The 27,186-nt window shown below is 64.2% G+C and overlaps 4 protein-coding genes across 11 annotated transcripts; 2 read left to right on the forward strand and 2 right to left on the reverse strand.

Moving 5' to 3' along the window:
- Positions 1–40: 40 nt before the first annotated feature.
- On the reverse strand, positions 41–18,430 carry WDR90 (WD repeat domain 90). 8 transcript variants are annotated; one of them, XM_055243756.2, is made up of 42 exons: positions 18,277–18,430; positions 17,847–17,938; positions 17,537–17,713; positions 17,342–17,450; positions 16,995–17,165; positions 16,604–16,712; positions 16,441–16,508; positions 15,959–16,062; positions 15,661–15,879; positions 15,169–15,237; positions 14,265–14,375; positions 14,046–14,191; positions 13,913–13,970; positions 12,535–12,653; positions 12,214–12,375; positions 11,987–12,117; positions 11,801–11,917; positions 11,154–11,389; positions 10,822–10,961; positions 10,427–10,557; positions 9,752–9,882; positions 9,300–9,461; positions 8,991–9,119; positions 8,634–8,749; positions 8,519–8,559; positions 8,269–8,400; positions 7,903–8,088; positions 7,538–7,641; positions 6,983–7,085; positions 6,566–6,687; positions 6,207–6,366; positions 5,922–6,112; positions 5,650–5,818; positions 5,378–5,489; positions 4,876–5,047; positions 2,067–2,189; positions 1,743–1,917; positions 1,517–1,647; positions 1,269–1,412; positions 1,075–1,194; positions 878–962; positions 41–357 (listed from the first exon to the last, which is right to left on the reverse strand). In XM_055243756.2, exons 1-42 carry the CDS (start codon positions 18,404–18,406, stop codon positions 122–124), a joined length of 5,643 nt encoding a protein of 1,880 aa, XP_055099731.2. In that variant the 5' UTR covers positions 18,407–18,430; the 3' UTR covers positions 41–121. The 8 variants fall into 8 exon arrangements, with proteins under 8 accessions (XP_055099731.2, XP_055099737.2, XP_055099732.2 ...); XM_055243762.2 differs by having other exon boundaries at positions 7,843–8,088; XM_055243757.2 differs by having other exon boundaries at positions 41–439; positions 7,843–8,088; positions 18,277–18,429.
- LOC134732383 (uncharacterized) lies at positions 18,393–19,244 on the forward strand. Its single transcript, XM_063617010.1, has 2 exons — positions 18,393–18,743; positions 19,088–19,244. Exons 1-2 carry the CDS (start codon positions 18,405–18,407, stop codon positions 19,106–19,108), a joined length of 360 nt encoding a protein of 119 aa, XP_063473080.1. The 5' UTR covers positions 18,393–18,404; the 3' UTR covers positions 19,109–19,244.
- On the reverse strand, positions 19,228–26,151 carry MCRIP2 (MAPK regulated corepressor interacting protein 2). Its single transcript, XM_055243797.2, is given in 6 exon segments — positions 19,228–19,550; positions 19,553–19,582; positions 19,803–19,904; positions 20,143–20,270; positions 25,725–25,854; positions 25,931–26,151. Coding segments are annotated over 6 exon segments (585 nt in total). The 5' UTR covers positions 25,983–26,151; the 3' UTR covers positions 19,228–19,407.
- LOC129463054 (uncharacterized) lies at positions 25,988–26,907 on the forward strand (the record flags this gene model as incomplete). Its single annotated transcript, XM_055243473.2, is given in 3 exon segments — positions 25,988–26,431; positions 26,433–26,741; positions 26,743–26,907. Coding segments are annotated over 3 exon segments (918 nt in total), but the record flags the coding sequence as incomplete, so codon positions are not given.
- Positions 26,908–27,186: the final 279 nt, after the last annotated feature.

Genomic DNA, 27,186 nt, shown 5'->3' on the forward strand with positions numbered 1-27,186 from the left:
GGAGTGACCAGAGACAGTCAGTGCAACAATGCAGCAATAATGCAATAAATGCCCATGTTTATTACAAGATAGAAACATTAAAAATTTCTTAGGCAAAAGGGCAACAGGTATTAAAGTATTTTCAGGTCGCCAAATTTACAACAGCTTGATCCAGGAGATTTACATGATCCTGGCCTGTCCCAGCATGAGGCCCATTGACAACCTGGCTTCTCTGCCAAGCCTGTGTCCAGGTGCCTGGCGTGACCAGCCGTGATGCCCAGCACCACAGTCCCTGCTGCATCTCAGCGGCCGAGAACCTCCCACACCAGGATCTCGTTGCGGGCGGCTGTGAAGAGCAGCCTGGCGGACGGTGTAAACCTGCACAGATGCACTGCATTGTCGTGGCTGGCAAAGTCTTGAGCAATCCCCGTGGCACAGTCTACCAGCCTCAGCATGCCCTCTGTGGGTAGACAGCGCAGGTGAGCCAGGGCCAGGGCCAGGCAGCACTCAGAGGGCTCCCCCAACCCACCCAGACTGTCCCCACTGGGCGTGATGCTGGTCGGGGGAGCTGGTGCTAAAAGGGCTCCTGGCTCCCTCCATGTGCCACTGGGACTAGGGGGTCCATCACTGCCAGGCTGTCGGCCTGCAGCTGGGCCAGGTCCCTCCTTAAAAGTCACTGCCACCCCTGCATTCAAGCCCTGTGCTGGGCGCTGTGCCTGGTTCCTCACCTGCCTCATCATCTCCTGACCCCAGGACCCTCTCTAGGGCAGGTGTCCTCACCCCACCCCAGAGACGAGGAGCCCGGGCACAGGTGAGGCACCTGTCTTGGAGCAGGGCACCAGTCAGCCCACTTGGCCCCCACCTAAGACAGGCTCAAACTGCATCCACCAGCACTCACCAGCAAAGCCAACAGCCAGGAGGTGGGTCCCCGGGGACAGGCTCAGGGACATGGCAAAAAAGGGCAGTGGTATCTTCTCCACCACCTGTGGGCAGCCAGCGTGAGGCTCCAGGCCTGTGGGCTCAGGGCTCAGCCAGGCCCCACCCACCACCCTGGATCCCTGGGGCTCCCGGTGACACGCGGGCAGCTGCATGTACCTGCTTCTGGCAGAAGTTGTAGATGATCACCTCCTTGTAAACACCAGGGCCCACGTACATCAGTAGCGCCCCATCCCAAGGGCAGAAGGCAGCGAGGGAGGGTGGCAGGTGGCCCTGAGTCTGCAGAGGCGCAGCATGCTGTGGCGGGGTGGACGGGCACCAGCCCCACCCACAGTGCCACGAGCATGGTTTACCTCCGTGGTGGCAGGCATTGGGAAACTCAACCAGTCCACGAGCTCACAGCGGTTCCGCAGCCAGTCGGAGGCCCAGACGCTGACCCGCTGGTCCCCACTGGCAGCCAGCCATAGGTCTGTGCCCTCCACCCCTAAGTCTCCACACTAGGAAAGGAGTGGGTGAGGGCTGATAAGTGCCTTCTGCCAAGATGGTGCCTGCCCCCACCAGCACCCCGGCCCCCGCACCGCAGCTCTTGGGGCTGCTTTACCTCTCTGCATGTGACACAGATGGTAGAGATTGGGGCGCCCTGGTGGTCACTCAGCACACGGAAAGTCGTCCCTGTGCAGCGGTGGCTCACAGCCACGAGCCCATCCTTGTCTCCAGAGAGGACAGTCTGACCTGGGACCAGGCCGTCACCCTGTGAGCCCCCAGCCCGGAGACTGGACCTGGGCCAGGTCAGGACGGCACCATCCCCCACACACCCAACTCCTCACCATCACTGGAGAAGGCAACAGTGGTCAGCGCCACCGGGTGGGGGTGCATCTTGAGTTCCATGGCCGTGCGGGAGACGCTGAAGATGCGCAGGGAGCCGTCACCATAGCCTGCCGCTAGCCGCTGCTGCTCAGGGCGGCCACAGCACCGGGGGCTCCATGCAAGGCAGAGGCAGCTCTGGGGACCCACAGTGGGGAAACTTCAGCACTCACAGGGGCCCTGGGGACACACAACCAGGCCAGAGGGAGGAGGCGGCCACCCCCACGCCAGGCCCCCCCGCCGAGCAGGCCCCCACCCTGCCCCTGGACTGGGCGCTCCCCACACACCTGATTCAGCACCTGGAACTGGATCACAAGCTCCATGCTGGCCAAGGCCCACACTCGCACACTCCCATCCTCACTGCATGTGGCGCCGTGGGACTCCCCGGGGCTGAAGACCACCTCGTTCACCTGGGGGAAGCCGTAGCTAGGCTGGGGGTGTTGGCCCCTAGGCAGGGGAAAGGGACGCAGGCATTTCCTATTCCAGCCCCCAGGGCCAGGCTGTCCAAACCAGAGCATATGCTTCTGGCCCCGGCCAACTCCACATTGTGAAAAGGAGCAGTGCCAGCCTCCCGGGTGTCCCTGCACTAGGTCTGGGTGAGTCCAAACCAAAGCAAGCCCACTAGCCAGCCAAACCCGGTGGGATACCGAGGAGAAAGCTGTTCTGACAGCACCTCAAAGACAGGAGTGTGGCCGTGTGTCCCTAGCAGGCTGCAGACTGAGGTTGAAAGCACAGACGCTGCTGGTTGCAGCGAGCACACCATGCAGTCACATTCCTCCTCCCAAAACTGCTGCATGCCGATTGGGGGGAAATGCAGACGTGTCATTATGCAGGTGCCACTGACAGCTGAGACTGCTGGACTGGCAGAAAGGAGACACAGGTGCCACTCACCAGTGAGACGTAGCGATACAGCCTGGCACCAAATGTGAACTTTAAGTGCAAGTGGGAACACGATGCACTTCATTAAAAAAAATCAGTTCGGCCAGGCGCGGTGGCTCACGCCTGTAATCCCAGCACTTTGAGGGGCCAAGGCAGGTGGATCACAGGGTCAGGAGATCGAGACCATCCTGGCTAACACGGTGAAACCCCGACTCTACTAACAATACAAAAAATTAGCCGGGCGTGGCGGCGGGCACCTGTAGTCCCAGCCACTCGGGAGGCTGAGGCAGGAGAATGGCGTGAACCCGGGAGGCAGAGCTTGCAGTGAGCCGAGATCACGCCACTGCAATCCAGCCTGGGCGACAAAAAACTCCGTCTCAAAAAAAAATTCAGTTCAGCTGAGCAATGAGGGACTGCAGGGACTCAGACCAGGACGTCTCAGTCCGTCTCCCCGGGAGGGGCCCTGGGTCCTACAAGGAAACAGCGAAGTCCAGGCCCGGGCAGAACCACACAGACAGAACCGCACAGGCGGGGCCCAGAATTCCTTGCACTTCCACATCACAGGAAGGCCACCAGCGACCACGGGCTCAGGTCACGGACTCAGGACCCGAATTTCCCGGCCCTGGTGGACGGACACACACGTGATCTATCCATACAATGGAACAGTATTTGGCCATCAAGAGGGATGACTGGCTTGGCACACACAGCGGCCGGGATGACCCTGGAAACCACGCTGGGGGAGAGAAGCTGGGCGAGCCAGTTCCTACAGAACATCCCGAACGGGAAAACGCAGACACAGAAAGCCACTCAGTGGCTGCCAGGGGCTAGGGAGGCGGGAAACGGGGGTGACCAAGGAACAGGCACACACGGGGTTTCCTCTGGCTCCACAGCTGCTGAATATGCCGAAACCCACACACTGAAGTGCACAGAGCTCATGCTATGACAACTACACCTCAACAAACCTGCCTCCAGAAAGGTCTATAACCCTCACCTGTCTCAAACTCAACTTTCTTTGCTGGCTATCATCATCTCTAAATACTAAAGACAGGTTTCTAAGGAAAGAAGCGAGGGGCAACTGGAAGATAGGACTCGGCATCAAAGAACAATCAATCCCGTGGGGCCCGGCTGACTACACGCAGAGCTCTTAGACCCACAGGAGGAAGCCCATGGCCACAGCTGCTGGACCAACGCCACGCCAGAAACCTGGTCCAGCAGGGGAAGGACCGGCACCTGTCCTGCTGCCCCAATTCCGCCCAGGAGGCCACCTCTCCTAAGGCTGCGGCTGGCGGGTGAGGGGTCGACACGGTGGCTGCCCCAACCGCATGAGGCCACGGAGCTTCCAGACCAGGAGGTCCCAGAGAGATGAGTGCTGTGTGCTTCTTGGGGACGCAGATTCGGCACCAGGAGGCTGCAGGCCAGAGCTGGGCCTTACAGGACTGGACCCAACACCGACCAGAACCTGACCGGACCTGACCCAGAGAGAGCAGAACTTGACCCAGTAGCTGCCTGGGCCTCCTGACCTCTTGAGTCTCAGGGAACAATCCCATGAGACTGAGTCAGCAAAGCCAGTCTATGAGAGGTACGGGGACAGACGATGTGGGGTTTTTCATCTTTTTTTTTTTCCTTTGAGATAGAGTCTCACTCTGTCGCCCAGGCTGGAGTGTAGTGGTGCAATCTTGGTTCACTGCAACCTCTTCCTGGGTTCAAGCGATTCTCTTGCCTCAGCCTCCAGACTAGCTGGGATTACATACAAGTATACATCAGGAGGCCCGGCTAATTTTTGTATTTTTGGTAGAGATGGGGTTTCGCCATGTTGACCAGACTGGTCTCGAACTCCTGACCTCAGGTGATCCACCTGCCTCGGCCTCCCAGAGTGCTGGGATTACAGACATGAGCCACCGCGCCCGGACTGATGTGGTTTTTTGACAATTACAAAAAACAACAACAACAACAAAACAAACACAAAGCAATAGCAGGGAAAGGATGGTTTGAGAAGACCTGCAAGGCTGGCCAGGTGGCTCCCTGGTGCAGACACAACCGGGACGGCTTTGAGGGACGTGCACACCCAAGACCTCCCTGCTGGGAACCCCAAGGCGGCCGCTGCGAGCCAGTGATAGCAGGACTTGGAATAATCCGGGCTGGTGGAGATGGAGCTGGCAGGCAGGGAGGGCACCAGGTTTGGCTGCCCTGCCTCCGTCCAGGCTGAAAGTCCCTCACCTTGCTTCTGTGGCCACTGATGAGACGCGTGCTGGTGCCCTCGGCCCAGCTGACAAACCACAGCGTGCCCGCCGTGGTGCCCACGATGCCCATGTCCACGCTGTCATCGAAGCTGGCGCTCACCACAGCCCCGTCCAGCAGCAGCTCGTGTTCCATGAACACAGAACTGGACCTGAGGGTGCAGGGGAGGAGAGAACAGTGGGTCTCAAGGCCGACAAGAGCCAGCTGGGTCCCCAGCCGGGGCAGGGCCCTCAGCATTGCGTCTCGGGACCTGGCTGTGCCCTCCCGGTGGAAGAAGAGAAAGCCCACGGAGCTGGGGCTTCTGGGCCTGTACTTGACAGCAGCCAGTGAGGCCCAGGCCACACCCAAGCCTGTCCCTCGGAGGGGCTGGCAGGCGGCCGGTCTGCAGGGCAGCCTTTGGGTGGGGGGCACTGGCTGCAAGCCCCAGTCAGGGACACCAACACCCACCTGCAGCCCAAATATGTAGCGGTGAACGGCTCACCTGGCGCCTGAACCCTTGCACCTCAGCTCCGACACAGCCCCCACGGCCCACAGGCGCAGCCGCCCTGTGCTGCTGCCGCTGACCAACCGAGAGCCTGAGAACAGCAACAGTCCTAGGGGCAGGAGGAGCCATAAGGGGCCATGGCTGCCTTCCCAGAGGCCCTGGGTCACAAGGCTGCCCGGACGCCAGGGCTGGAGATGAGGCCTCTGCCCCAGCTCTGAAGATCCCAGGTAGGGGTCCTGAGGGCCACAAGGCTTCTGCGGGGCACTCACCAATGCCACCGTCGTCCGCCTCCCAGGACAGGAAGCAGCGGCCGGCACGCGTGTCCCAGACACAGACCTGGCCAGAGCTGGTGCCACAGTAGAGCAGGGGGGGTGCCCCGTAGCAGAGCGAGGTCAGCTCTCCAGCCCCCACTGCCTCTGGGACCGGCTCTCGATGCACCTGGCAGAGTACGAGAGTGGCCATGGGTCAGCAGTGTCCCGGGGCCCAGGCAGATTCCACCCCACAAAACGACCCCTGGGCCCAAACGCCGAGCAGGTGGCACCTGAAGGCTGACGTCTGCCCCGCGCTGCTGCAGGAGCCGGAAGGTGACAGTGCCCTGGCCCACACAGGTGAGCTCGCCGGCATCCCAGGGGTTGAAGGCCACGCCATGCACTGGCTCCGGGAGGCGGGTGTAGGACACGAGGTCATAGGTGGCCGTGCCCCACAGGGCGAGGGTGCGGCCGTCGTGGTCCCCTGGGAAAGACACGCAGCAGCCATGTCAGGTGCATAGGTGCAGCCCCCCCGGGGTCTAGGGAAGCCCCTGGCCTCCGCCCTCCCTCCCACTGACCCAATGTGACAAGAAGCCTGTCATCTGGTGAGAAAGCCAGGGCCAGCACGGTGGTGCTATGGTGGGAAATGAGATGCTGGCAGAGGCCACCAGACACGTCCCAGACGCGGATCTGACAATGGGCGGTCGTGCTGCTGTGGCCCGAGGCAGAGGCCAGGACCTGGCAGACAAGAGGGCAGGCGTGAGTGGGGAGGCCATGGCCGGCTGGCCCCACCTCAGCTCTGCCAGCTCTGGCTGGAGTGGAGGCTGGGGTGGCCATCTGCTCCGTCTTTGGTGGTGAGAGCCCGCACTGGTCCGAGAGCTGGGTTCTGTCGGGCACAGTGGCCCTGGGTGAGGGAGAGGGCAAAGCACGCGGGCACCTGGGCACTGTGGCTGAGGGCCAGCGTGGAGATCTCCGCAGGGTGGCCGGGCCAGTGCTGCTGAGCGCCAGAGTGCAGGTCCTCTACCACCACCAGGCGACCGCACGTGTAGGCAAAGAAGCCTGTGCGCAGAGAGGGCGGGACCTGAGGCCGCGCAGGGAGGGCGGGGCCTGGGGCCGAGCCGTGGGGCGGGGCCGAGGGGTTAGCATCGTCCCAGGTGCGCCCTCCCCATCCTCCAGCAGCCAAAGTGCTTCACAGGACCTCGGCTGGAGCGCCAGGAGGCGCTACCGGGAGAACAGAGCCCCACACTGATGCCTGGCGCTCGTTTGCCGCAAGGGCCTGGGCTTGGGGTGGAGAGAGCTGGACCATGCGCGGCCGAATCTTGGCTGGGGGTGGGGGTAGGCTCTCAGCCCCCACCTGTGTCCGGCCTCCAGACCATGTTGGCCCGCCCATTCCCGCCGTAACCAACGACAGCCTTCAGACGCAGCCATCCACCGCTGGCGGGAGGCAGGGAAGTGCCCTGCCAGGAAGGAGACCCGGATGCTGCTGGGGCCCAGCATGACCACCTGGGCCCCAAAGCCTGCACATGGGAGGCTGTTTTGGGGCACACCCAGTCCAGCTGCAGAGGACACCCAGGGGCAGACGGGGAAGCTGGGGTGGGAGGTGTGGGAGCTGTGGGCACTGTGTGCCAGGGCCAAGAGGGGCACAGGCCCGTGGGGCTCTCATCAAGGGCAGCTGCTGGGTGAGAGGGGAAGGCAGGTCAAAAGGAGGCCACCACAGGGTGCCGTCTGGAAGCCAGCAGAGGGCAGGGGTGGGGCTGTGGGATGAAGGTGCCTCCAGGAGACAGGCGCCCAAGGGCCAGAGCCATCACATTTGGAGACCAAAAACAACCCTGAGGAGGTGCTGGGGAGCCCTGCGGGGGGCCTCTGTGCTTGCTGGGGAGAAAGAGGGCTCCCAGAAACCACTCCCCACCTTGGCAGAGTGGGGGCTGCAGCTGACCCTGGCAGGCGTGAAGGACTTGTAGGAAGCCAGGTAGGTGGTGCGTGGGGTCCCCGAATTCCTGGTGTCCCTGGCGCCTGGCAGGGAGGAGGCAGAGCTTGTGGTATCACACTGCCCTGCAGCTCTTCAGAGACCCCACACTACACGCAGAGTCTCCCCACAAGCCCCTGGTCTACCACACAGTGAGAACTGCACAGCGAGGCAGAGGCCGGAGCCACAGACACAGGCAAGCTGTGTCTCACTGCAGGTGACCTTGCCTTGTCACACGGGGGACTCACCGACTGCCCTCAAGCCCCTGCACCGGCACCAGCGTCCCTGCCCTGCCCTCCACTGCTCACGGGGTTGGCCGGGGGGACGGGGAGGCAGGGCAAGCCCCCAGGAGCCCACTGCCGCAGCCCAGGCCCCGTCTCCAGCCCTGCCGGCCTCCTCCTCCGTGGGCACAGGTGGGCCTGAGGCCTGCCCAAGCCCCTCCGGGTCACAGCTCTCCTCACAGGGTCCTTCCTCATCCGACGTGGAAAAGGTACCTGGGGCCAAGGAGGAGAGGAAAAGCTGCCCACACCCCCTGACCCCACTGTGTTCCACCTGATGAGCAGTGATGGCACCTGCACCCCAGAGCTGGACGTGCGTGCGTACCTGCTGCCATTGGGCCTGTGCCCTTTCAGACCCCCGAATCCCCCCACTCCTCCAGGACCCCTGCTGCTCACCATCGCCACCTTCCAGAGGCCTGGCACAGACGCCTAGCCGTGGTGGAGATGCCCGAGATGGCTTGGGGACCTGCTGCCGAGGGAGCTCGCTGGCCCTGGACGCCGCATCCTCCAGCGGTCCTGTGCCCGGGCCTGGGGAAGAAGGAGCCCTGTGATGTTTGGGCAGGAAGAGGAAGGGCCACTGGGCAGACACAGGACTGGCCCCAGAGTCAGCGCAGCGCCTGCCCCCCAGCTGAGCACAGCCACTCACCTGCCTCGCAGGCTGGGGGGGCCCCGGGGAAGCTTTGATCGCTGGAGAGGGAGGAGAGAGGGTTTCAGGAGGGCCTGGGGGGCCTAGGCAGACAGAGCTGAGAGTAGGCACTTGCCTCTCAGTAGTGGCCAGGATATCCCAGAGGAAGACGGCGTCCCCTGCGCTGAGGACCTGCTGCTGGTCAGGAGAGAAGGCCACAGCCTGCACGGGTTCCGAGTGGCCGATGTACACCTAGGAGTAGCGGTGTCACACGCAGGACCCCGAGGCGGGCATGGATGCTGCTGTGTGCCCAGTCCCCGGGGTCGGTGAGCCCCACAAAATGTGAGCTCCCAGAGGCACAGAGGGTCCTTGGGGGGTCACTCTCACCCCTCACCTTCTGCTGTCCCTGCCCCCACCCACGCCTGCAGGGGTCTCCCAGGCCACCTGAGGAGGCTCCTGACCGCCAAAGCCACCTGCTTCCCCATGCACACACCTGGGGGCCTGGGCTGGCCTGTGTCGCGTAGTCCCACACCTTGACAGTCCGACCGGTGGCGATCAGCAGGAAGCGGGCGTCTTCACTGAGCGTCAAGGAGGGGCAGGGCTCAGGGTGGACACCGGGCAGCTGGAACACAGTGCTCGTGGGAAATGCCGTGTCTCAGGAGAGTGGCCAGCAGCCTGGGGCCTCCCTTCGTTGTGGGTGTGGCGATGGCCCCCCACCCAGCTGGAGGGGCTGCAGGCACAGAGGCCGGGCCTGGACAGCACAGGGAGGGCCAGGTCGGCAGGCCGCAGCCCTGAGGCTCACCTCCCGGATGGCGCGGCCCGACGCAGCATCCAGCACCACGACTCTGTTGGACGAGGTGGATACCAGCAGGTGGCCCAGAGCTGCAGGGCCAAAGCACACAGCCATGGCTGAGTCCAGGCGGCCGCTGGCCAGGTCCAGAGCGCCGATGTCAACGCGCAGCAGCTGGGGGTAGTGGTAAGTGGCCGACAGTCAGGGCCCCTGGGCAGAGCCGGTGCCACCCAGGGTCAGGCTCGGGAGGGAGGTCCCAGGGACATTCACTCGGCACCCAGGCAGCACCTGCCCTGTACAGGAACCTGGCCGCACCTGAGCCCCACACGGCTGATGCGTACTCTGCGACAGGAGGTGGGACAGGGCCTGGGTCCTGCTCCCGAGTGGCCGTGACCTCCCTCCTGCCCCTGCAGCCAGCCTGTCATGGCCCAGTCTCCCTGGACCCAGGAGGGCAGCAGACTCACCTCGTCAAGGGAGGCTGAGCCCATGACTGTCACTGTGCACCTGGAGGGTCCCACGAAGGCCAGCAGGCGGCCATCCCTGCTGACTGCCAGAGCGCAGGGGCTCGCGGGGGCATCCGGGCATACCATGTCCGCTGTGGCCACACGGGGCAGGGGTCAGCTGGGCAGGGATGGAGTGCCGGGGTGCACGTGGCCAGGGCCCAAGGGGGCCGGTGCCCCCGCCCCCACTTTCGGGAAACACCAGCCCAGGAGCACAGACGCATCACACCAACAGAGGAACGCCAAGGTGCCAGTGGGCGCCAGGCACTGCCAGGGGAGCTGGGAGTCCCCGTGGGCCAGCAGTAGTCACAAGTGACCACTCAGGGGGCCCAAGTTATGGTGGCCGCAAGACAGGGCAGGTGCCCATGCCTGGGTCTGACTCCAGCTGCTGACCTGGAGCTTGGGCTGCCTGCCTCCTCCTGTGGACAGACCCGAGACGACCTCTGGCCTTGGGCACCGGCGAACGCTACACCACAATCTCCTCAGGGCCTTGACAAGGTTACTGAGGTGGCCACGCCCCCCCACAGGACCCAGCCAGTGGACCAGGAAACCGGCATGTGTGTCCAGGTGTTGGCCTGCACCAGACCCAGGCCTCCCCCGCCCTGAGGAGTCCCCCGGAGTGGCTGCGGGGGACCCAACCTGCCACTCGGAGGACATGCCACCGGGGGTCTGCACAGCTGTACTGGGCCAGGGAGCCCTGGGAGCAGGAGCTGAAGAGCAGGCGGCCGTCAGGGGTGGCGGTCAGGCCGGTGATGGCTCCTCGGTGGCACCTGCAGCACACACAGGGGTCCCGCTGGCCCTAGCCCCGAAGCCCAGGTAGGGCGTGAAGTCCCAAGAACCATGGGGTCCCTCGACCTCCAGCCAACCAGCCTGGCCACAGAAGTTCCCGTGGGGCAGCAAAGGGTGGGGCTCCAGCCAGCGCTGGCCATCCTGCACATGACCCCCGCCTGGCCACCCTGCACATGACCCCCGCCTGGCCACCCCAGCTTCCACCATGGGGCCTCCGTGGGGCTGGTGGCCAGCTGGGCACTTACGTGTGTTCCACCAGGACCTCAGCAGCCTCCAGGCTGAAGGAACGCACGGCCCCACTGCTAAAGCCACAGAAAAAGGTTGGCCTTGTAGGGTGGAAGGTGACAGTGCACGGGGCATCCTCTGATGATGTGAAGTCGTATAGCTGTGGGACAGGGGCCGTGCTGAGGGGAGGGCAGGGATCGCAAGGGCCAGGGGCTCTCCAGGTGGCCCAAACTCACGAGGCCGACACAGGCTGGAAAGACCAGGTCCTTGTAGGACCCCTCACCCCCGCTGACAAACCCCAGCTTCAGGACCTCCTGGCCCTCCCTACCATGCTGCCCCTGCCAAACCCCACCTGCTGCAGGGTGGCCAGGTCCCAGATGCGGACGGTGCGGTCCTGGGACACGGTGGCCAGCTGTCCCCGCCTCTGCTCCATGGCGAGGGCCAGCACCGGGGCGGTGTGGGAGCGAGCCAGCATGTGGTACACCCGGGACAGCGTGTCCAGGAAGCCCAGGTGGCCCGAGGAGGTGGCAGACAGCACACGGAGGCCATCGGGGCTGACACGGACTGAGCTGACGGGGCCCTCGTGCTCTGTGGGTGGGGCGGGGTCAGGGGCCTCCCAGGGCCACCCCGGGGTGAGCCGCATGCTCAGGCTTCCGGTCTCCGAGACCCCAGCAAATGCACTCCCTGCTGCTCAAAGTCCCAGGCTCCACGTGGCTGCAACATGCAGCTCCCTCGAGGCAACTACTCCTAGGCTAGGCGGGACCCAGGCTGAGGGGCTTCGCACACTACCCACGTCCCACCGGGCCCTTCCGTGAGGCTGCCATGGGCCGCCCTGGCATCAGCCGCCCCAGGGCTCAGGATACGCCGCTTGGCCCTGTGGCACCCTCTGCAGCCAGGAGCCAGGGCGCCTAACAGCAGAGCCCCGGCGACTTGGCCTTCCCTGCCCCAGCATCCAGGCGAGGCTCCCCCGGAGTTGGGAGAGCGTGCCCACAGCATCACCTGCCTCCAGGAGCACCGAGGAGAAGTCCAGGGGCCAGAGCCGCAGGAAGCCGTCCTCAGAGCCCACAGCACACACAGCCGGGGAGACGCTGAGGCTGCTGATGGCAATGCCGGGGCCTGGGGGCGGGGAGGCGTCAGTGCCTCGGCGTCCCTGCCGCCCTTGCCATGTGGCTGGCGCCCTCTTACCTAAGCTGAAGGTCTGCTTCTGCGGGTGGGGGCCGCCCGGAGTCTGTGTGGGGAGCAGGCGGCGGGCATGCCGCACGACCATGCGCTGACAGTCAATCTCCAAGATGTGGCCACTGCGGCTGCACACGAAGCTGCCCGAGGAGGCAGCAGGGAAGGTGAGGCCCTCAGGGTACCAGGCACCAGGGCCCCCACACTGGGGCAGGCCGTGGGGAAGGGCAGGGGCTCACAGCATGGCAGCCGAGGGCTCTGGGCAGCCGTCCTGGGCCTGCTTGAAGGCGAGGTCAGTGAACTGCAGCGCGTGGTACTCCCCTAAGTCCACGGGGCAGGAACGCAGCGCCCCGCCACGCAGCCGCCAGAGTCGCACGCTGCCCTGCCCACACGACGCCATCCTGCAAGGCATGAGGACTGAGCACCGCGGCAGCCCGCAGTGCCCTGACCCGCCAGGAGACGCAGCGACGCACAACCAAGCCAGGTGGAGGTGCTCGGGCCTCAGCCCCCACTCCGGGCCCAGACCCTCTCCCAAAATTGTGGATGGGCGGCTGCATCACCTGGTTTCATCAAAAACGGTGACCCGGAAGGCCTGGACGTCAAAGTCAGTGTGCGCCTTTGCCAGAACGACCACCTCGCCACCGAGGCCCACCTGGCCGGTGCCCCAGGCCACCACCATCTGCAACAAGCCCAGGATGAACCCGCATGGCAGGGCCAGTCAGTGCCGCCTTGATTCTGCAAGGCCCAGCTGAGCCCCACCCGGAGGTGGCTTTTCTCTCACATGCAGACCAGCCTCTGAGCGTGCGGCGGCGGAGGGTGGAAGGAAACCAGCCCCTCCATCTTCTCATCCTGAAGCTTTGGGACTTCTACAGAGACCCGCGATGCTGAACGCTGCAGCCCGTTCGCAGAGAAGTACAAACCCACCCACAAGCCGGAAGGTGGATAAAAAGCAGCTTGTGGCCGGGCACAGTGGCTCACGCCTGTGATCCCAGCACTTTGGGAGGCTGATGTGGGAGGACTGCTTGAGCCCTGGAGTTTGAGACCAGCCTGGGCAATATAATGAAACCCTATCTCTACAAAAAGTTAAAAAAATAAAATATGACACCATCTCTCTACAAAAAGTTAAAAAAATAAAACGTGACACCATCCTGGCTAACACGGTGAAACCCTGTCTCTAATAAAAACACACACAAAAAATTAGCCAGGCGTGTTGGCAGGTGCCTGTAGTCCCAGCTACTGGAGAGGCTGAGGCAGGAGAATGGTGTGAACCCGGGAGGCAGAGCTTGCAGTGAGCCGAGATCGCGCCACTGCACTCCGGCCTGGGCGACAGAGCGAGATGCCGTCTCAAAAAAAAAAAAAAAAAAGAAAGTTAGCCAGGTGCAGTGGCACGCGTCTGTGGCCCAGCGATCTGGGAAGCTGAGGCAGGAGGATGACTTGAGTCCAGCTGGCGGGGAGGTCAGGGAGGGGGTCGAGGCCGCAATGAGTTATGATTGCAACACTGCATTCCAGCCTAGGTGACAGAACAAGTACCCTCCTCAAAAAAAAGAAATGTTTAAAAAAGGTGCCCCCACCGAGACGCCGGGCGCTTTGGCTGTGTGGAGGTGCCATTGATGCCCAAGTGTGGGTCAGCTGCAGGGGCTCTGCCACATGAAAATCTCACAACCGCATCACCAGCAGAGAGAATGCGGCGAGCTGTGTAAACGCTGACTTAAACTGACTGCGATGGCCGAAAAGCCAAGATGTGAAGTGTGAGCTGCTGGTGGTGATTTTTGTGCGGGGCATGGGGGCGGCACGAACACCGGAGTGCACAGAGCCTCACCACAGGGAGGACACAGAGCAGGGTCCCATGAAGGTGGAGTTTCAGAAAACCAAGACCCTTCCAGCTGTCTGCGTGCATCAGGACGGCCCCACCCCAACCCCCGGCCAGGGCCCTGTTACCGTCCTCCCGTGGTGGTCCTTGCCAACCCCGCAGAGAAGGGCCCCGCTGTCAGAGAAGCTGTGAACAGGGAGGAGGTGGTCAGTGTCGCCTGGGCTGACCCCCACCCCCTGCATGGGGCAGACCTGTGCCCACCTGAGGGAGCAGACAACGTGCATTGGGCTCTGGAACAGGCACAGGCACTGCCCGGTCTGGAAGTCCCAGAGCCGCGTCACACTGGGGGCCCTTGCCTGGGCCGAGGCCAATAGTGAGCTGCTGCCATCCAGCGCCAGGGCGGAGACCTAGGAGGCAGAAGGGTGAGGGAGGGTGCGGGGGCTGCAGGCGTGAGCCGCCCCGGGCCCGGGCAGCACCCACCTTGTCTGTGTGGCCGAGGAAGAAGCGCTGCTCCCCCGTGTCCACGAGCAGGACGACGATGACCGCATGGCAGGGGTACACGACAGCCGCCCCGTCCGGGGTCCACAGGGCCTGGCACAAGGGAGCAGGGGGCTGAGGACCGGTGCTATGCCAGGCTCCTCCTGGCTGCCGGGAGGTCAGCCTCATCTCCCACTCCAGCCCAGGGAGGGTGGGGGGCAGGTGTGGCACACACACCTGGGCAGTCACCCAGGAGCAAGAGAGAACACACACCCCGCACACACTACCTACACGAGTCACAGGCTGCATATGTCAAAAGAACAGCTGGAACACTCAAGCAGACACACATACACACACGCACAGACGCCTGTCCTCTAAGCCCCGCCTCCAGTGCAAGAAACTCCGGGGCGGGGGTAACAAAAGGCCAAAGGGCCCCCAAACACTCAGAGCAGGCACCCAGCAGGGTCTGACAAGGGCCCAAGGCCACTGGGGCGGAGGGGAAGGCCACCTCCTCTGCCATGGGGCTCTTCTCCTGGAAGGCCCACGTCACCCATCAGGGACCTACGTGTTGCGCCCACAGCCGGGCCCCACGCTGCGGGTCTGGATCATCCGAGCTCTAAAGATGTGAGAGCTCTGGGTCTTCCGGGGAGCACTTAGCCAGCGAGTAAGAGATGCCCGTGACCCTGAGAGCCCCCGGCCACCAGGAGGTGACAGTAGCTGTGGGCGGGGCAGGCGCCTGAGCACGCGGGAAGCAGCCGTCTGCAGGGGGATGGGACCGCTGTGCCAAGGGGGCTCAAGAGCCCACACAGCCACCACAGGACTTAGGTCTCTCCTCTCTCCCCGTTCGGTACTCAGCACTCGAGCAGGCCAACGAGAGCTGCTCTGGACACAGCCACAGGAGACTCACCTGTCTGGTGCTGTGGCCCCCGAAGCCGATGACGCCCTTGAGCCTCAGGACCGGGTCTGGGAGGAAGCCCTGAAACAGCCATTCACATCGAAGTCCTGGGAGGCTCAGCCAGGCCCCCAGAATGCCCGACCAACCCCGAGCCCCACCAACCCCTAGCTGGGTCCTGCCTCTCAAGAAGACTGCCCTGGTCCTGGGTGGCTCCTGCTGGCTGTGGTAGGGTGGAAGCTGGGACTCCGGCTGCATTGCCAGACCTTCGAGGGTCCCCCACAGACCACCTGGGGCTGGGGCATTGGGGGTAAGCAGAAGCCCTTCCTTACTCTTCGTGGACAGAGATTCTTCCCCAAAGCCGCCCCCCGCCAGCTCTGCTCCTTGCCAGGAGGCTGAACAAGAGGAGACCGTCGGAGGCACATCCGTTCTGAATGCATCTCGTGCATCTCAGCTGCCCCAGCCCACATCTCACCGGGCCCCGCCTGCTGTGGCATGGGCACTCACCTCGCAGGAGCCGGTGTCCTCAAGGGCCACAGGCACCTCAGCCGACTCATGAGTCAACACGTGGGTGTCAGCAGCAGCCGTGTGGGCGTCAGAGGCCTCCACCTGGGCCCAGGACTCAAGGCTATGGAAACTGGGGCCATCCGCATTGGAGGCGTCTGAGCGCTCTTGGGACAAGCTGACCTCCAGGAAGGGCCTGGGTGCCAAGGGGGCCCGGCCGGACTGTTGGGGGACAAGTGCCCATCAGCGCCCTGGGCCATCACGCCCCAACCCAATCTCATAGGGCGAAGGGGGTACTCACGGCTGTGGGGCTGGGCATCTGGACCACTGGAGACACACTGAACCGCACAGGTTTGCTGGAGGCCACCGGGCAAGGGAAAGGCTGCGGCCCCGGCCCCAGGAGGACTACAACAGAGCAAAGAACCCCAGTGACCCAGGGGCCAGCTGTGCAGATGCCTGGTGAGGGTGACGCCTGGGGAGGGGCAGCAGCAACTGGCCCAGCCTCACCAGCTCTGCAGGACCCACAGCCAGCATCCCCACTCCCATTCTAGGCCCTGAAACTCTCCTCTTCCAGCTAGAAAGCTTGGGGCCCCCAGGTACCCCTCACACAGACTTCCCAACCTCGTGGTTCTGGGAGCTCGGACAACCTACAGGCTTCCCTAGGTCCCTGCACCAGCTGCAGCCAGCACACCACTGGGCCCTTTCCCAGCCCTCCCCTCTCCTTCCGAGCCCCACGCACCCTACAGGCCTTAACCTGGGTCCCCGCTGACCCCACAGACCCACCTGTCTCAGGAGGGGAACAGCTCTTCTCAATCGGCTTGGAAGGCACTTTCAAGCTGTCTCTTGGAAACCTTGGCAGGCAGGGGGAGAGTCAGTGTCTGGGGGCCCAAGGGCCACCTACCCTCCCACCACCGAGGCCTCCCTCGAAAGAAGCAGAACCACTAACCGGATGTGGATGTAGCGGTCATGCCAGCTCTCTCCCTTGGGCACAGGGAATGCCATTTCCCGAGGCATAGGAGTCACGGGCAGCTTTGCCCACTGGGCCCCAGAGATGGCTACAAGGAGCAGGGTTGTTCCAGGTCAAGAGAGACTGGCCACCTGAGCACGGGGCACCCGCCAAGGCACTGCCACGCCACCAGCCCAGCCACCGCCCCACCCCAGGGCTGCCTCTGGGTTGGGTTCTGACCCCAGGGATGCCTCCGGGATGGGGTTCTGGCCAGAGCTCAGAGACAGCACAGCTTGAGCACCATACTTTCCCAAGCACTCTGGACTCAGGCCTCTCCAGGGATGAGAGCATGAGTGAGATATGGAGTGGGGAGCGCAGGTGTGGCCCTCACCAGGCTCAAAGCACAGGTCGCTGGTGTACAGGTTCCTGACCAGCAGGCTGGCGCACAGCCTGACGCTCTTGAGATGGCCATAGCACCGGTTCAGGTAGACCAGGAGAACGTCCTGCAGGTCGAGCTGCAGGCAGGTCCAGCGGGCTCCAGGGGGTGCCGAACCCACCAGATCTGCAGGATGGGCACTCGGGGTCAGCGCCCATCCTCCTGACAGCCCCCGACTCCCAGAACTGTGAGCTTGTGCCCCCGCCAGGTTGTCCTCCAGGCGACAGAGGAGCCTCACTGGGCCTGCACCAGCTCCCTCCAGCCGCCTGTCCTGGACCATCCACACCCCATCTCGGTGTCACCTGTCTGAGGTGTTCTGGCCTCCAGGACGAAGGGAAACTGGAGCCACGTGGCCGTAGACTTAAACTCCTTGAAGAGGTTGGAGAAAGACACACGGATGACTTGGTTGTCCTGTGGGGACGGAGCAGGGCCGTGAGAAGACAGGAGCCGCAGGGGTGCCGGGGCTCCCACGCAGCCCCCAGCCACGGGCTCCGTACCTTGGTGGACACATCCAAGTGGATGACGAAGTGCTTGCTGGGCAGGGGCCGAAAGAGCACATACAGGTATCGCCCAGTCAGCCCCAGGGACTGGGTGCTGCTCTTAGGGAGCTGGATGTAGTTGGCGGCGGAGACTGAGCCCCGAATGCGATACACGGCGCCCTTCAGGGTCTTGTCCTGGAGAAGCAGGAACCCGCATCACCGACAGCACCCAGAAGTGCAGCGGGGGCGAGGGGACCCTCGGGGGCAGGGCAGCTCTCCTGGGGGCAGGGCAGGGGTGTGGGCTCCGGGCGAGCCCCCGGCCGCCTACCGTGACCACGGCCACGTCCCCCTGCTTCGCGGACCGCTTCCACTCGTCCACCCGGAAGTGTCTGAAGACGTTGAGGAACGGGTGCTGCCACGCTGCGGGGAGCGGGCGCCGGGCGTCAGGGGACTCGGCCACGCGAGACGGGGCCACTGCGGGGCTGGGCCGGGCCGCGGGGACCAGGCAAGAGCCGGTGGGGCCGGGGCTGTCCGCGCCTTCCCCGGCGACGCCAACGCCAGCGAGGCGGGCGGGAAGAGCCCGGACGCCCGAGGGAAGCCAAGCTCGGGGAGCTCGAGGGTGGGCGCCTGGCAGACGGGACCCTGCCGGAGCGGGGACTCTGGCCTCGGGGCCTAGGCGGGGGCCCTGAGCGCTCCGGCCGCCAACCCTGGACCCCGGAACCCGGGACCCCCCGCGACCCCCGCCCGCCGCGCGCTACCTCGGGCCATGGCGCCGCCGCTCGAGCTTCCCGCCTTGGCCTCCGCGCGCCCAGCGCACAGCACGCCCCGCGACGCCTGACAACGGCTGCCTGGCAACGGTGCCACTTCCGCCACCACTTCCGCCGTCATGGCGGCGCCCTGGCCACGTGACCTCCGCCTTAGGCGTACCCCGTTACGCCAGCGGCCTCCAGAGTTGCTCCGGCCGCTGATCCCGCTGTCCTTTGCCCCGCGGGCCTCCCGAGGCAGCCCCGTGTTAGCCCGACCGGCTTCGAAGCCCGCGCGGGTTGCGGACCCTCCCCCGCGCCCACCTGTCAGCGCCTCGGCCGGGGCTCCCGCCGCGTGCAAGCAGCGAGGCGAGGTCGCGCGGAGGCCCGGCCATGCCACGGACAGCCGGGCCTCACCCTGCCGCTCTCTCGCCGTCCGGCGGCCCCTGGTCCACACCTCGGTACCCTGGGTCCTGACTCAGGTGGGCTGGGTCATCCCTGTCCATCAGGGAAGGTAGTGCCGACGCCCGCGGAGGGCCTGGTTCCCACGCTCGTCCTAGCAGGTTCCCCACGTACTCCTTCGCCCAGTGTCCTGCGGCCGGGCCTGGCGGATTCAGAATGGGACCTGGCGTTCTGAGACACAGCCCCAGTGCTGGTGGTGGGGGGTGGTGGTCAGGACTGCACTTCAGGGCCATTTAATGTCTTTAGGCCTTGAGTCTCGGCTCTGGTCCCAGTTAACGCCAATGGGAGAGGAAGGAGGAGCAAAGCAGGGTCCACAGACTTCCAAGCAAGGGGAGCTGGCCAACGGCCCTCCCACCTGTCTCAGGGCAGCTGGATGAGAAGCTAACGGCCTGAGGGGACAGCGCTACAAGGGGAGTTTGTGCTGGGCCTGGTGTCCCAGGCTGTGGACTGGAACTGGACATGAGGACCCCCCTATACCGTCCTAAGTCAAAGACACTCCAAAAAGGCAGTTTCTCGACTTTATTAGCCTGGAGCTCCTCCCCACCAGCCCCGGGGGCGGGTCGCTGGTCCCTGGGCACAGTGAGCAGGGCTGAGGTCAGACAGGTTCGGCCCCTGGCCATGGCAGCTTGGTTGGGACAGCCGGGCCAAGGGGAAAACAGGTGCAAAAGTCCAAATGCTGGCACTTCAGGTGTGGCCGGCACCCAGCCAGGCGCAGTGGGTGGGCGGGGAGCCATGCTTCTCTCCTGGCGACAGGTTGGCCGTGTAGCAGCGCCCCCTCCCAGCAGCCACTAGGAACAGCTGGTGATTCTCGCCAGGAACTGCTGCGCCCACCACTCGTCTAGGTCAATGGGCACGAAGTCTGTGGGCAGAGAAGGCTGGGCAGTGATGCTGCCTCCCAGGCCAGCCAGCGTCTCTCCCCTAGAGCTAACCACAAGCCGCTCACCCGGACTCCGAGTGCGGCAGGCGCTGGGAAGAAGGGAGTCCCCTCCCTCATCCCCGGGGGTGGGAACCTGGCAGGGTCTGGGTCAGATCAGAGGGGCTGGGGGGTCTCTCTGGGGGGCCAGGGTTGGGGGGCTCACTCTGCAGCCGGGGGTTGGGGGTCCTCTCCACGTACTGCACAGGCCTTGGCCCGCCCTCACCGGCTGGGCCACCATCCAGCTGCTGCTGCACCTGCTGCCAGGCTGTGAGAGGAGGGCAGTCGGGCTGAGCCAGGTCCCAGGCACCCCGTTGCCCACCCAGGGCCTGATGGTCACCCTGGACTCCAGCCCCACACAGGGCTGGTCACAGGACACAAGGGCAGAGTGCCAAGGAAACGCACAGCCCTGCAGCGGCTGGGGGTCAGCTTGAAGTGGGGCCATCCCGGGTCCATGTTATTGCGACCCAGCAGCCTAGGCCGCACCCTCTGGCCCCACTCGCTACCTTCGGACACAAAGCGGACGTTCTCCTCGTGGGCCAGTGTGTAGGTCTCCTGGGTCCCCTCGAGGGATGGGGACGTGGAGGGGGCCCGCCGGCCATTCACACGATTGAACACAAGCCTTGGCCCTGGACTGCAGGAAGGGAGGAGACGGACATGGTTGGTGCCCATCCCAGGCGCGGTGCTGCCTGGCAGAACTCAGGAGCAGCCCCGGGCCAGCCCACTGTCCCCAGACCCAGCCAGCCTAGGCACTTCCTGAACCCGAGAGAGCAGCCACCCACAGCAGCCGGTGGCCCCAGCCTCTCTTGCAGGCCCCAAGCCATGGGCAGCTCAGCTCACACCTGCAGCCCTGTGCCCTGAGGGAAGTGAGTGACTGTAGTGTGGGGGCCTCAGTCTTAGTGTCCCAGACCTCTGGTCGGGCCCCACTCAGTACCCCTCCGAGGGTCTTGCAAGTGCCCATGCTGCCACCTGCATCCCATCAGCAGCCTAGATTCTGACCTGAGCCACGACCCCATCCATGACCATGTCTCTCTGCCCTAACCCCCCACTCTGGGTGTAGTTCTAGGCCACATTCTCGCCCCACAGAAGCACCTCCATCTCCACGATGTTTCCCTCCGTGGACGGATGGACCTGGATGGGAATGGGGGGCCTTTGCCCTCTCCCTGGCTGCCCCCACGTCCCATGGGATGAGGACTGGGTGCCGGGATGGGCAGTCCCTGAGTTGGGAGAGTGACTATAACCCTCGCCCACTCCCCACCGGCCCGAGACAAGGGGCGATGCCAAATGAGATGGCTCCCGCAGTGCCGCACGCAATGTCTAGCGGGCCCCTGGGCCCGTCCCGGCCAGCCGGGCCCAGGGCAAGGATGGGCGGCCCCAGGTGGCCGAGCCCTGAGCACACAAAGCCCGGGACAGGGCCGTGGAGGGAATGGGGCCGCACCTACAGCCAGAGGTGGGAGCCGGGAGTCCTGGGCTGCGCCTGCTCCGCCAGGCACTCGCCGTCCCGGCCGGCCTGTTGCCTTCCTGGGCTCAGGTGCCCCCGCGCCGCTCTCGGTTCCTCCTCAGGTGAGAGGGGCACTAAAATAAAGAGGAGCGTCTTGAGGGGCGCAGGGTCCCGCCGGCCCCAGGGCTGGCAGAGTCTGGTGGCCACAGAAGATCTTAAAACGTGCAGGTGGAGACGGGACAGGGGCGGGGCACCTCCCAGGCCTGCCTGCTGCCTGAGTTTCTGCACGAACCAGAGGAAATAAAGTTTGTCCGCTTGGAAGGCTCCTTTGCCTGCAACCCACTCCCACCTTGGAAAGCCAAAAACTCCAAGCAAGCTTGGAGGTTGGATTATCAATGTCTAAGAAGAGAAGAACATTGCCAGGGGCTGTGAATCGCATGGCAGAGGTGATGGCTCTCAGGCAGAGATGGGCCCCAGGAGGCAGGCACCGCCCCAGGGGTTCTGGTTACATAAGGCCGCTGCTCTCTGGGGGAAAGGGCACCCGCCCGGCGTGCACCTGTGGATCACCGCCAACCTCTCCCACTTCCAGGGACACTGCTCCGGGCAAACTTCAGCCCAGGGAGGTGAAGGCTATGGAGGACATCCTCTCATCTCCCCTCCACAGCCCACCCCTTTTTCAGCCCATGAGGCAGGGCTTGGGAGAGAATCCACCTGAGCATATTACATGCTGAATGGGGGCAGCACCAGGATATCAAGGCAAATCCAACAACAGAGTCCATGACCCTGACCCAGTACAGCCCCCAAGCCAGCCCCCCAGCCTGCCCTCACTGGGCCTCAGACCCTCGGTCTCTTTTGGGCTGCCCCTTCTTGCCCTATGCGGTTCATTCTATTGTCCCTTCCTGTTGCGGTCACCACGCCCTGGGGTCGGGTGACCACATGGTCTCATTTCATCTTATTACTTATATTGCCTCAGTTTATCTTACTACCTCCCCCATCCGTCTCCCACCAGGAGGAAGAACTTGTCAAAGGTGTATCTGGGCGGGGCGTGGTGGCTCATGCCTATAATCCCAGCACTTTGAGAGGCTGAGGCGGGTGGATTGCCTGAGGTCAGGAATTCAAGACCAGCCTGGCATACGTGGTGAAACTCATCTCTACTAAAAATACTAAAAATTAGCCGGGCATGGTGACAGGCACCTGTAATACCAGCTACTCGGGAGGCTGGGGCGGGAGACTCACTTGAACCCAGGAAGCGGAGATTGCAGTGAGCTGAGATCACACCACTGCACTCCAGCCTGGCAACAGAGTGAGACTCCATCTCAAAAACAAACAAAGGTGTCCAGGCATGGTGGCTCACGCCTGTAATCCCAGCACTTTGGGAGGCCGAGGCGGGTGGATCACAAGGTCAGGAGATCAAGACTATCCTGGCTAACAGAGTGAAACCCCATCTCTACTAAAAATACAAAAAAGTTAGCCAGGCCGGGCGCGGTGGCTCATGCTTGTAATCCCAGCACTCTGGGAGGCCGAGGCAGGTGGATCACGAGGTCAGGAGATCGAGACCACGGTGAAACCCTGTGTCTACTAAAAATACAAAAAAAATTAGCCGGGCGTGGTGGCGGGCGCCTGTAGTTCCAGCTACTCGGAGAGGCTGAGGCAGGAGAATGGCGTGAACCCGGGAGGCGGAGCTTGCAGTGAGCCGAGATCGCGCCACTGCACTCCAGCCTGGGTGACAGAGCGAGACTCCGTCTCAAAAAAAAAAAAAAAAAAAAAAATTAGCTGGGCGTGGTGGAGGGCGCCTGTGGTCCCAGCTACTCGGGAGGCTGAGGCAGGAGAATGGCCTGAACCCGGAAGGTGGAGCTTGTAGTGAGCCGAGATCGTACCACCGCACTCCAACCTGGGCTACAGAGCAAGACTCCGTCTCAGAAAAAAAAAAAAAAACAAGGTGTATCTGGTCTGTCACTGTCGTGGGCAGTGCCCAGACCCGTGCCTGGCAGGAACCAGAGACGGCACACGTCGTGGGTGACAAGCCTTGACCCTCTGGGTGCACCAGGAGATGCACAGGGACCCTGATACCCCCCTCCCGCACCCAGTCAGTGAGAGATGAGGAGCAGTGAAAAGCACCAAGGAGAAGAAAAGGCAGGGCAGGGCCAGGCGCAGTGGCCCACGCCTATAACCCCAACGCTTCCACAGGCCAAGGTGGGAGGATTGCTCGAACCCAGGAATTTAATACTAGCCTGGGCCACATAGTGAGACCCATCTACATAAAATTCAAAAATGAGCCAGGTGTGGTGCTCGCCTGTTGTCCCACCTACTCAGGAAGTCGAGAGGTGGGAGGATCGCTTGAACTTGGGAGGTTGAGGCTGCAGTGAGCCATGATTGCACCACTGCACCCTGGCCTGGGTGACAGAGCAAGACCTTGTCTCAAAAAGAAAAAAATTAAATGAAGTAAAAGAAAGGGAGGTGGGTGGCAGCGTGGGGTGGGGTGGTTCAGAGGGAAGGTGGTTGGCCAAGCGTGGTAGCTCACGCCTGTAACCCCAGCACTTTGGGAGGCCGAGGTGGGCGCATCACCGGAGGTAGGGAGTTCGAGACCAGCCTGACCAACATGGAGAAACCCTGACTCTACTAAAAATACAAGATTAGCCGGGCGTGGTGGCACATGCCTGTAATCCCAGCTACTCGGGAGGCTGAGGCAGGAGAATCGCCTGAACCCAGGAGGCGGAGGTTGCAGTGCACGGAGATCCTGCCATCGCACTCCAGCCTGGGCAACAGAGCAAAACTCCATTTCAAAAAAAAAAAGAAACAAAGGGAAGGTGGTTGCCCCAAGAAGGTGCAGGAGCAGGATGGGGGCTTCATGCAGAGATTCCACTGCTGCCAGAAGCTCCCAGCGCTGGGGCCTGGGGGTGGGAAGGCGGGTGACCCCAGGGAGGAGAGGACAGCACACATCCTGCCCTGCCCAGGGCTCCTCCAGCCCCGCTGCACATGGGGTGAAGCCCACTCAACTGCCACAGGTCCCATTGGCTGACAGAGGACCTCACATGAGGACTTTAAGAGAACAGGCCGGGTGCGGTGGCTCACACCTGTAATCCCAGCACTTTCGGGGGCTGAGGCGGGTGGATCATGAGGTCAGGGGATCGAGACCATCCTGGCCAACATGGTGAAATACAAAAATACAAAATTAGACAGGCATGGTGGCACGCACCTGTAGTCCCAGCTACTGAGGAGGCTGAGGCAGGAGAATCGCTTGAACCCGGGAGGCAGAGGTTGCAGTGAGCTGATATTGCGCCACTGCACTCCAGCCTGGGCGACAGAGTGAGACTCCGTCTCCAAAAAATAAAAAGAGACAACAGCCAGTGGGCCTGGTGTTGCCCACTGGGACCCTTGGGGTCCCATGGGGAACTCTGGGAAGCATTTCCGTCTTCTTCCCTAACTCCCCCGAACTGTGCCACAGCCTTGCCCCTGCCCTCCCTAGCAGTGGGGTCTTGGAGAGAGAAGGAAGGTGGTTTCCCCAGGTTAAGAGAGACAGTGTCACCCTAGGCCACTCCAGCCTCATGCTCCCTGCCTGGGGACCAGGTGGTGGCTACAGGGGTGCCTCAGTTTCCTCCCTTGGGAGGTAGAGTGGCCACGAGGACCAGGGGTGATGTCCGCGGAGCGTCCCAGCAGAGCTGGGATGCTGGCAGCACCTCGGGGCCCACTCACCTCCCGCCAGAAGGCGCCTCTGGTCGAGGGCACTTACCTCACTAGGATGGAGCCCCAGAGAGCCCCCGCCCCGCTGGAGCCTCAAACACCTGTCCCCACAGGCCTCCACACGTGTCTGAGAGGTAGGCAGGGGGCAGGCTGAGAGTGGCTCGGCACCCCCCCACCTGTAGCTGCCCTTGAACTCCTGGCCCGAGCCCTCCTCCCCAGCACCGCCTCAGGCCATGACCCTACCACCTCCAGGAGCCTTCGGGCCGGCTTGGGGACACAGCAAAATCCACAGGCCTGGGAGATGCACAGAATAAATGAAGGGAACGGTGGAGGAAATGAGCCAAAGTCAAACGTCCAGCCCTGCAGGGCTGTCCAACCTCTGGGTCATGGTCACGGGGAGGCCACAGTGGCCAGACTGAGGCTCCTGTGGTCTCGGGAGGGCACTGGGTTAGGAAAAGCAGAAGCAACCGGAGAGGAGAAGGCCCCACTGCCCCCAGGGTGTCTGGGGTGAAGGGCGGAGGAGGGCAGTGGCCCTGCCGCAAGGAAACGCACGTACGTCTCCCCCACTGAGCTCTGCAGGGGCAGAGCCCGGAGACCTTGAGGACCAGCGCCCGACGCTCTCCGCGAACCCTGGCCTGGGCCTACTGCACGTCAGGGTTCCAGCAGCAGCCCAAGGTCGCCCGAAGCGCCGACCTCGGTCGCTGGAGGCCCCTGCGACCCAGGAACTGGCCGGCTTTCTCCCCGCTGGGGGCCCGGGCCCGGCCAGGTGAGGCGGAAGTGCGAGGCGCAGGCCCGCGGGCGCGTAGTGGGCAGGACCCGCGCACCCCCAGTGCCCGGAGCGCCCGCCCCGCCTGCAGCACGTGGCCGGACCTCACTAACATCTCCCCAAGGTCACCCTCCGCTCCAGGGCGGCCGGCGGGGGAGGGGAAGCCGGGCCGGGCTGGGCCGGGGCCGCGCGCGTCTCACCTCGACAAGGGCCAGGGTCCCGGCGGCTGCGCGAAGGGCTGCGCCCGCGGGGGCTGCGAGGTCGGCGGCGCGGGCTGCCGGCATTTCAGGAGCTCGCCGAGCCGGCCCTCCACCTGCTGCTGCGTGGGACCTGCGGGTACCGGAGGGCGGTCAGCCGCCGCCGCGCCCCGCCCCGTCCCCGTTCCCGTTCCCCGGCCCGTGCGCACCTGTGCGGCGCTGCGCGACCAGCTTGCTGGGCCCCTTGGTGATGGTGTACATGACGCGCCGCTCCCACACCGCCGCCGGCCCCCGGCCAGATCCGGCCCCTGCGCCCGGGCTCGCACTTAACGGACGGCGGGCGCTGCGGGAGGGGGCGGGCCCGCTACACGCCCCCGGCCCTTAAAGGGCCCGCAGGGCTCGGGCTAACCCCCGGACACGCGGCGGAGGCGGTGCTTGGGCCCTTTGGGAAACTGGCAGGCGGGGGCGGAGCCGGCAGCAACCCCGCCCCCGCCCCCGGCGGCCCGGGGCCAAGGCGGACGAGGCGCCCTGCTGCCCGGGAAGGCAGTTGCTGCCTGGAGGCTAGGCGAGTCCCGGGGCACCGGACTCAGACTGCTGGCGGCGAGGACTCAAGGGCCCTGAGGGGTCAGCGGCGATGTGAGAGCAGGGTCCTCGGAGCCCCGGGGCCCACCTTTGACAAGCGCTGGAGGAGAACCTGTGCTGCGGGCCCTGTGCTGTGGGGCTTGTGCTGGGGGGATCCCTGTGCTGGGGGGGCCCTGTGCTGGGGGGGCTCTGTGCTGGGGGGGCCCTGTGCTGGGGGATCCCTGTGCTGGGGGGATCCCTGTGCTGGGGGGTCCCTGTGCTGGGGGGGCCCTGTGCTGGGGGGATCCCTGTGCTGGGGGGGCCCTGTGCTGGGGGGGCCCTGTGCTGGGGGGGCCCTGTGCTGGGGGGATCCCTGTGCTGGGGGGGCCCTGTGCTGGGGGGATCCCTGTGCTGGGGGGGCCCTGTGCTGGGGGGGCTCTGTGCTGGGGGGGGCTCTGTGCTGGGGGGGGCCCTGTGCTGGGGGGGCCCTGTGCTGGGGGGGGCTCTGTGCTGGGGGGGCTCTGTGTTGGGGGGGCTCTGTGCTGTGGGTGTCTGTGCTGGTGGGGGCCCTGTGCTGGGGGGCTACTCTGTGCTGTGGGTGTCTGTGCTGGGGGCTCTGTACTGAGGGACTCTGTGCTGGGGGTGTCTGTGCAGGAGGGCTTTGCTGGGGGCTTCTATACTGGGGGACTGTGTTGGGGAGTCATCTGCTGGGGAGCTCTGTGTTGGGGGCTCTGTGTTGGGGGCTCTGTGCTGGGGGGCTCTGTGCTGGGAGCGCCTGTGCTGGGGGGCTGTGTGCAGGGGAGCTGTGTTGGGGGCTCTGTGCTGGGGGCGTCTGTGCTGGGCTTCTCTGTGCAGAGGCTGGAGGCAAGGGTTTACCACTCATACTTGGGGAGCCTCAGCCAAG

The sequence above is a fragment of the Symphalangus syndactylus genome, chromosome 14 (genome assembly GCF_028878055.3).
Source record: "Symphalangus syndactylus isolate Jambi chromosome 14, NHGRI_mSymSyn1-v2.1_pri, whole genome shotgun sequence".
Taxonomy (NCBI): Eukaryota; Metazoa; Chordata; class Mammalia; order Primates; family Hylobatidae; genus Symphalangus; species Symphalangus syndactylus.

Coding starts and splice junctions, on each gene's coding strand:
- LOC134732383 (XM_063617010.1), top strand. CDS start 18,405: ATGGCGGCGCCCTGGCCACGTGACCTCCGCCTTAGGCGTACCCCGTTA. Junction 18,744..19,087: donor TACCCTGGGTCCTGACTCAG/GTGGGCTGGGTC, acceptor CACCTGTCTCAG/GGCAGCTGGATGAGAAGCTA.
- WDR90 (XM_055243762.2), bottom strand. CDS start 18,406: ATGACGGCGGAAGTGGTGGCGGAAGTGGCACCGTTGCCAGGCAGCCGT. Junction 11,918..11,986: donor GAAGCAGACCTTCAGCTTAG/GTAAGAGGGCGC, acceptor CCCCGCCCCCAG/GCCCCGGCATTGCCATCAGC. Junction 7,642..7,842: donor CAGGGGCTTGAGGGCAGTCG/GTGAGTCCCCCG, acceptor CCTCCCTGCCAG/GCGCCAGGGACACCAGGAAT.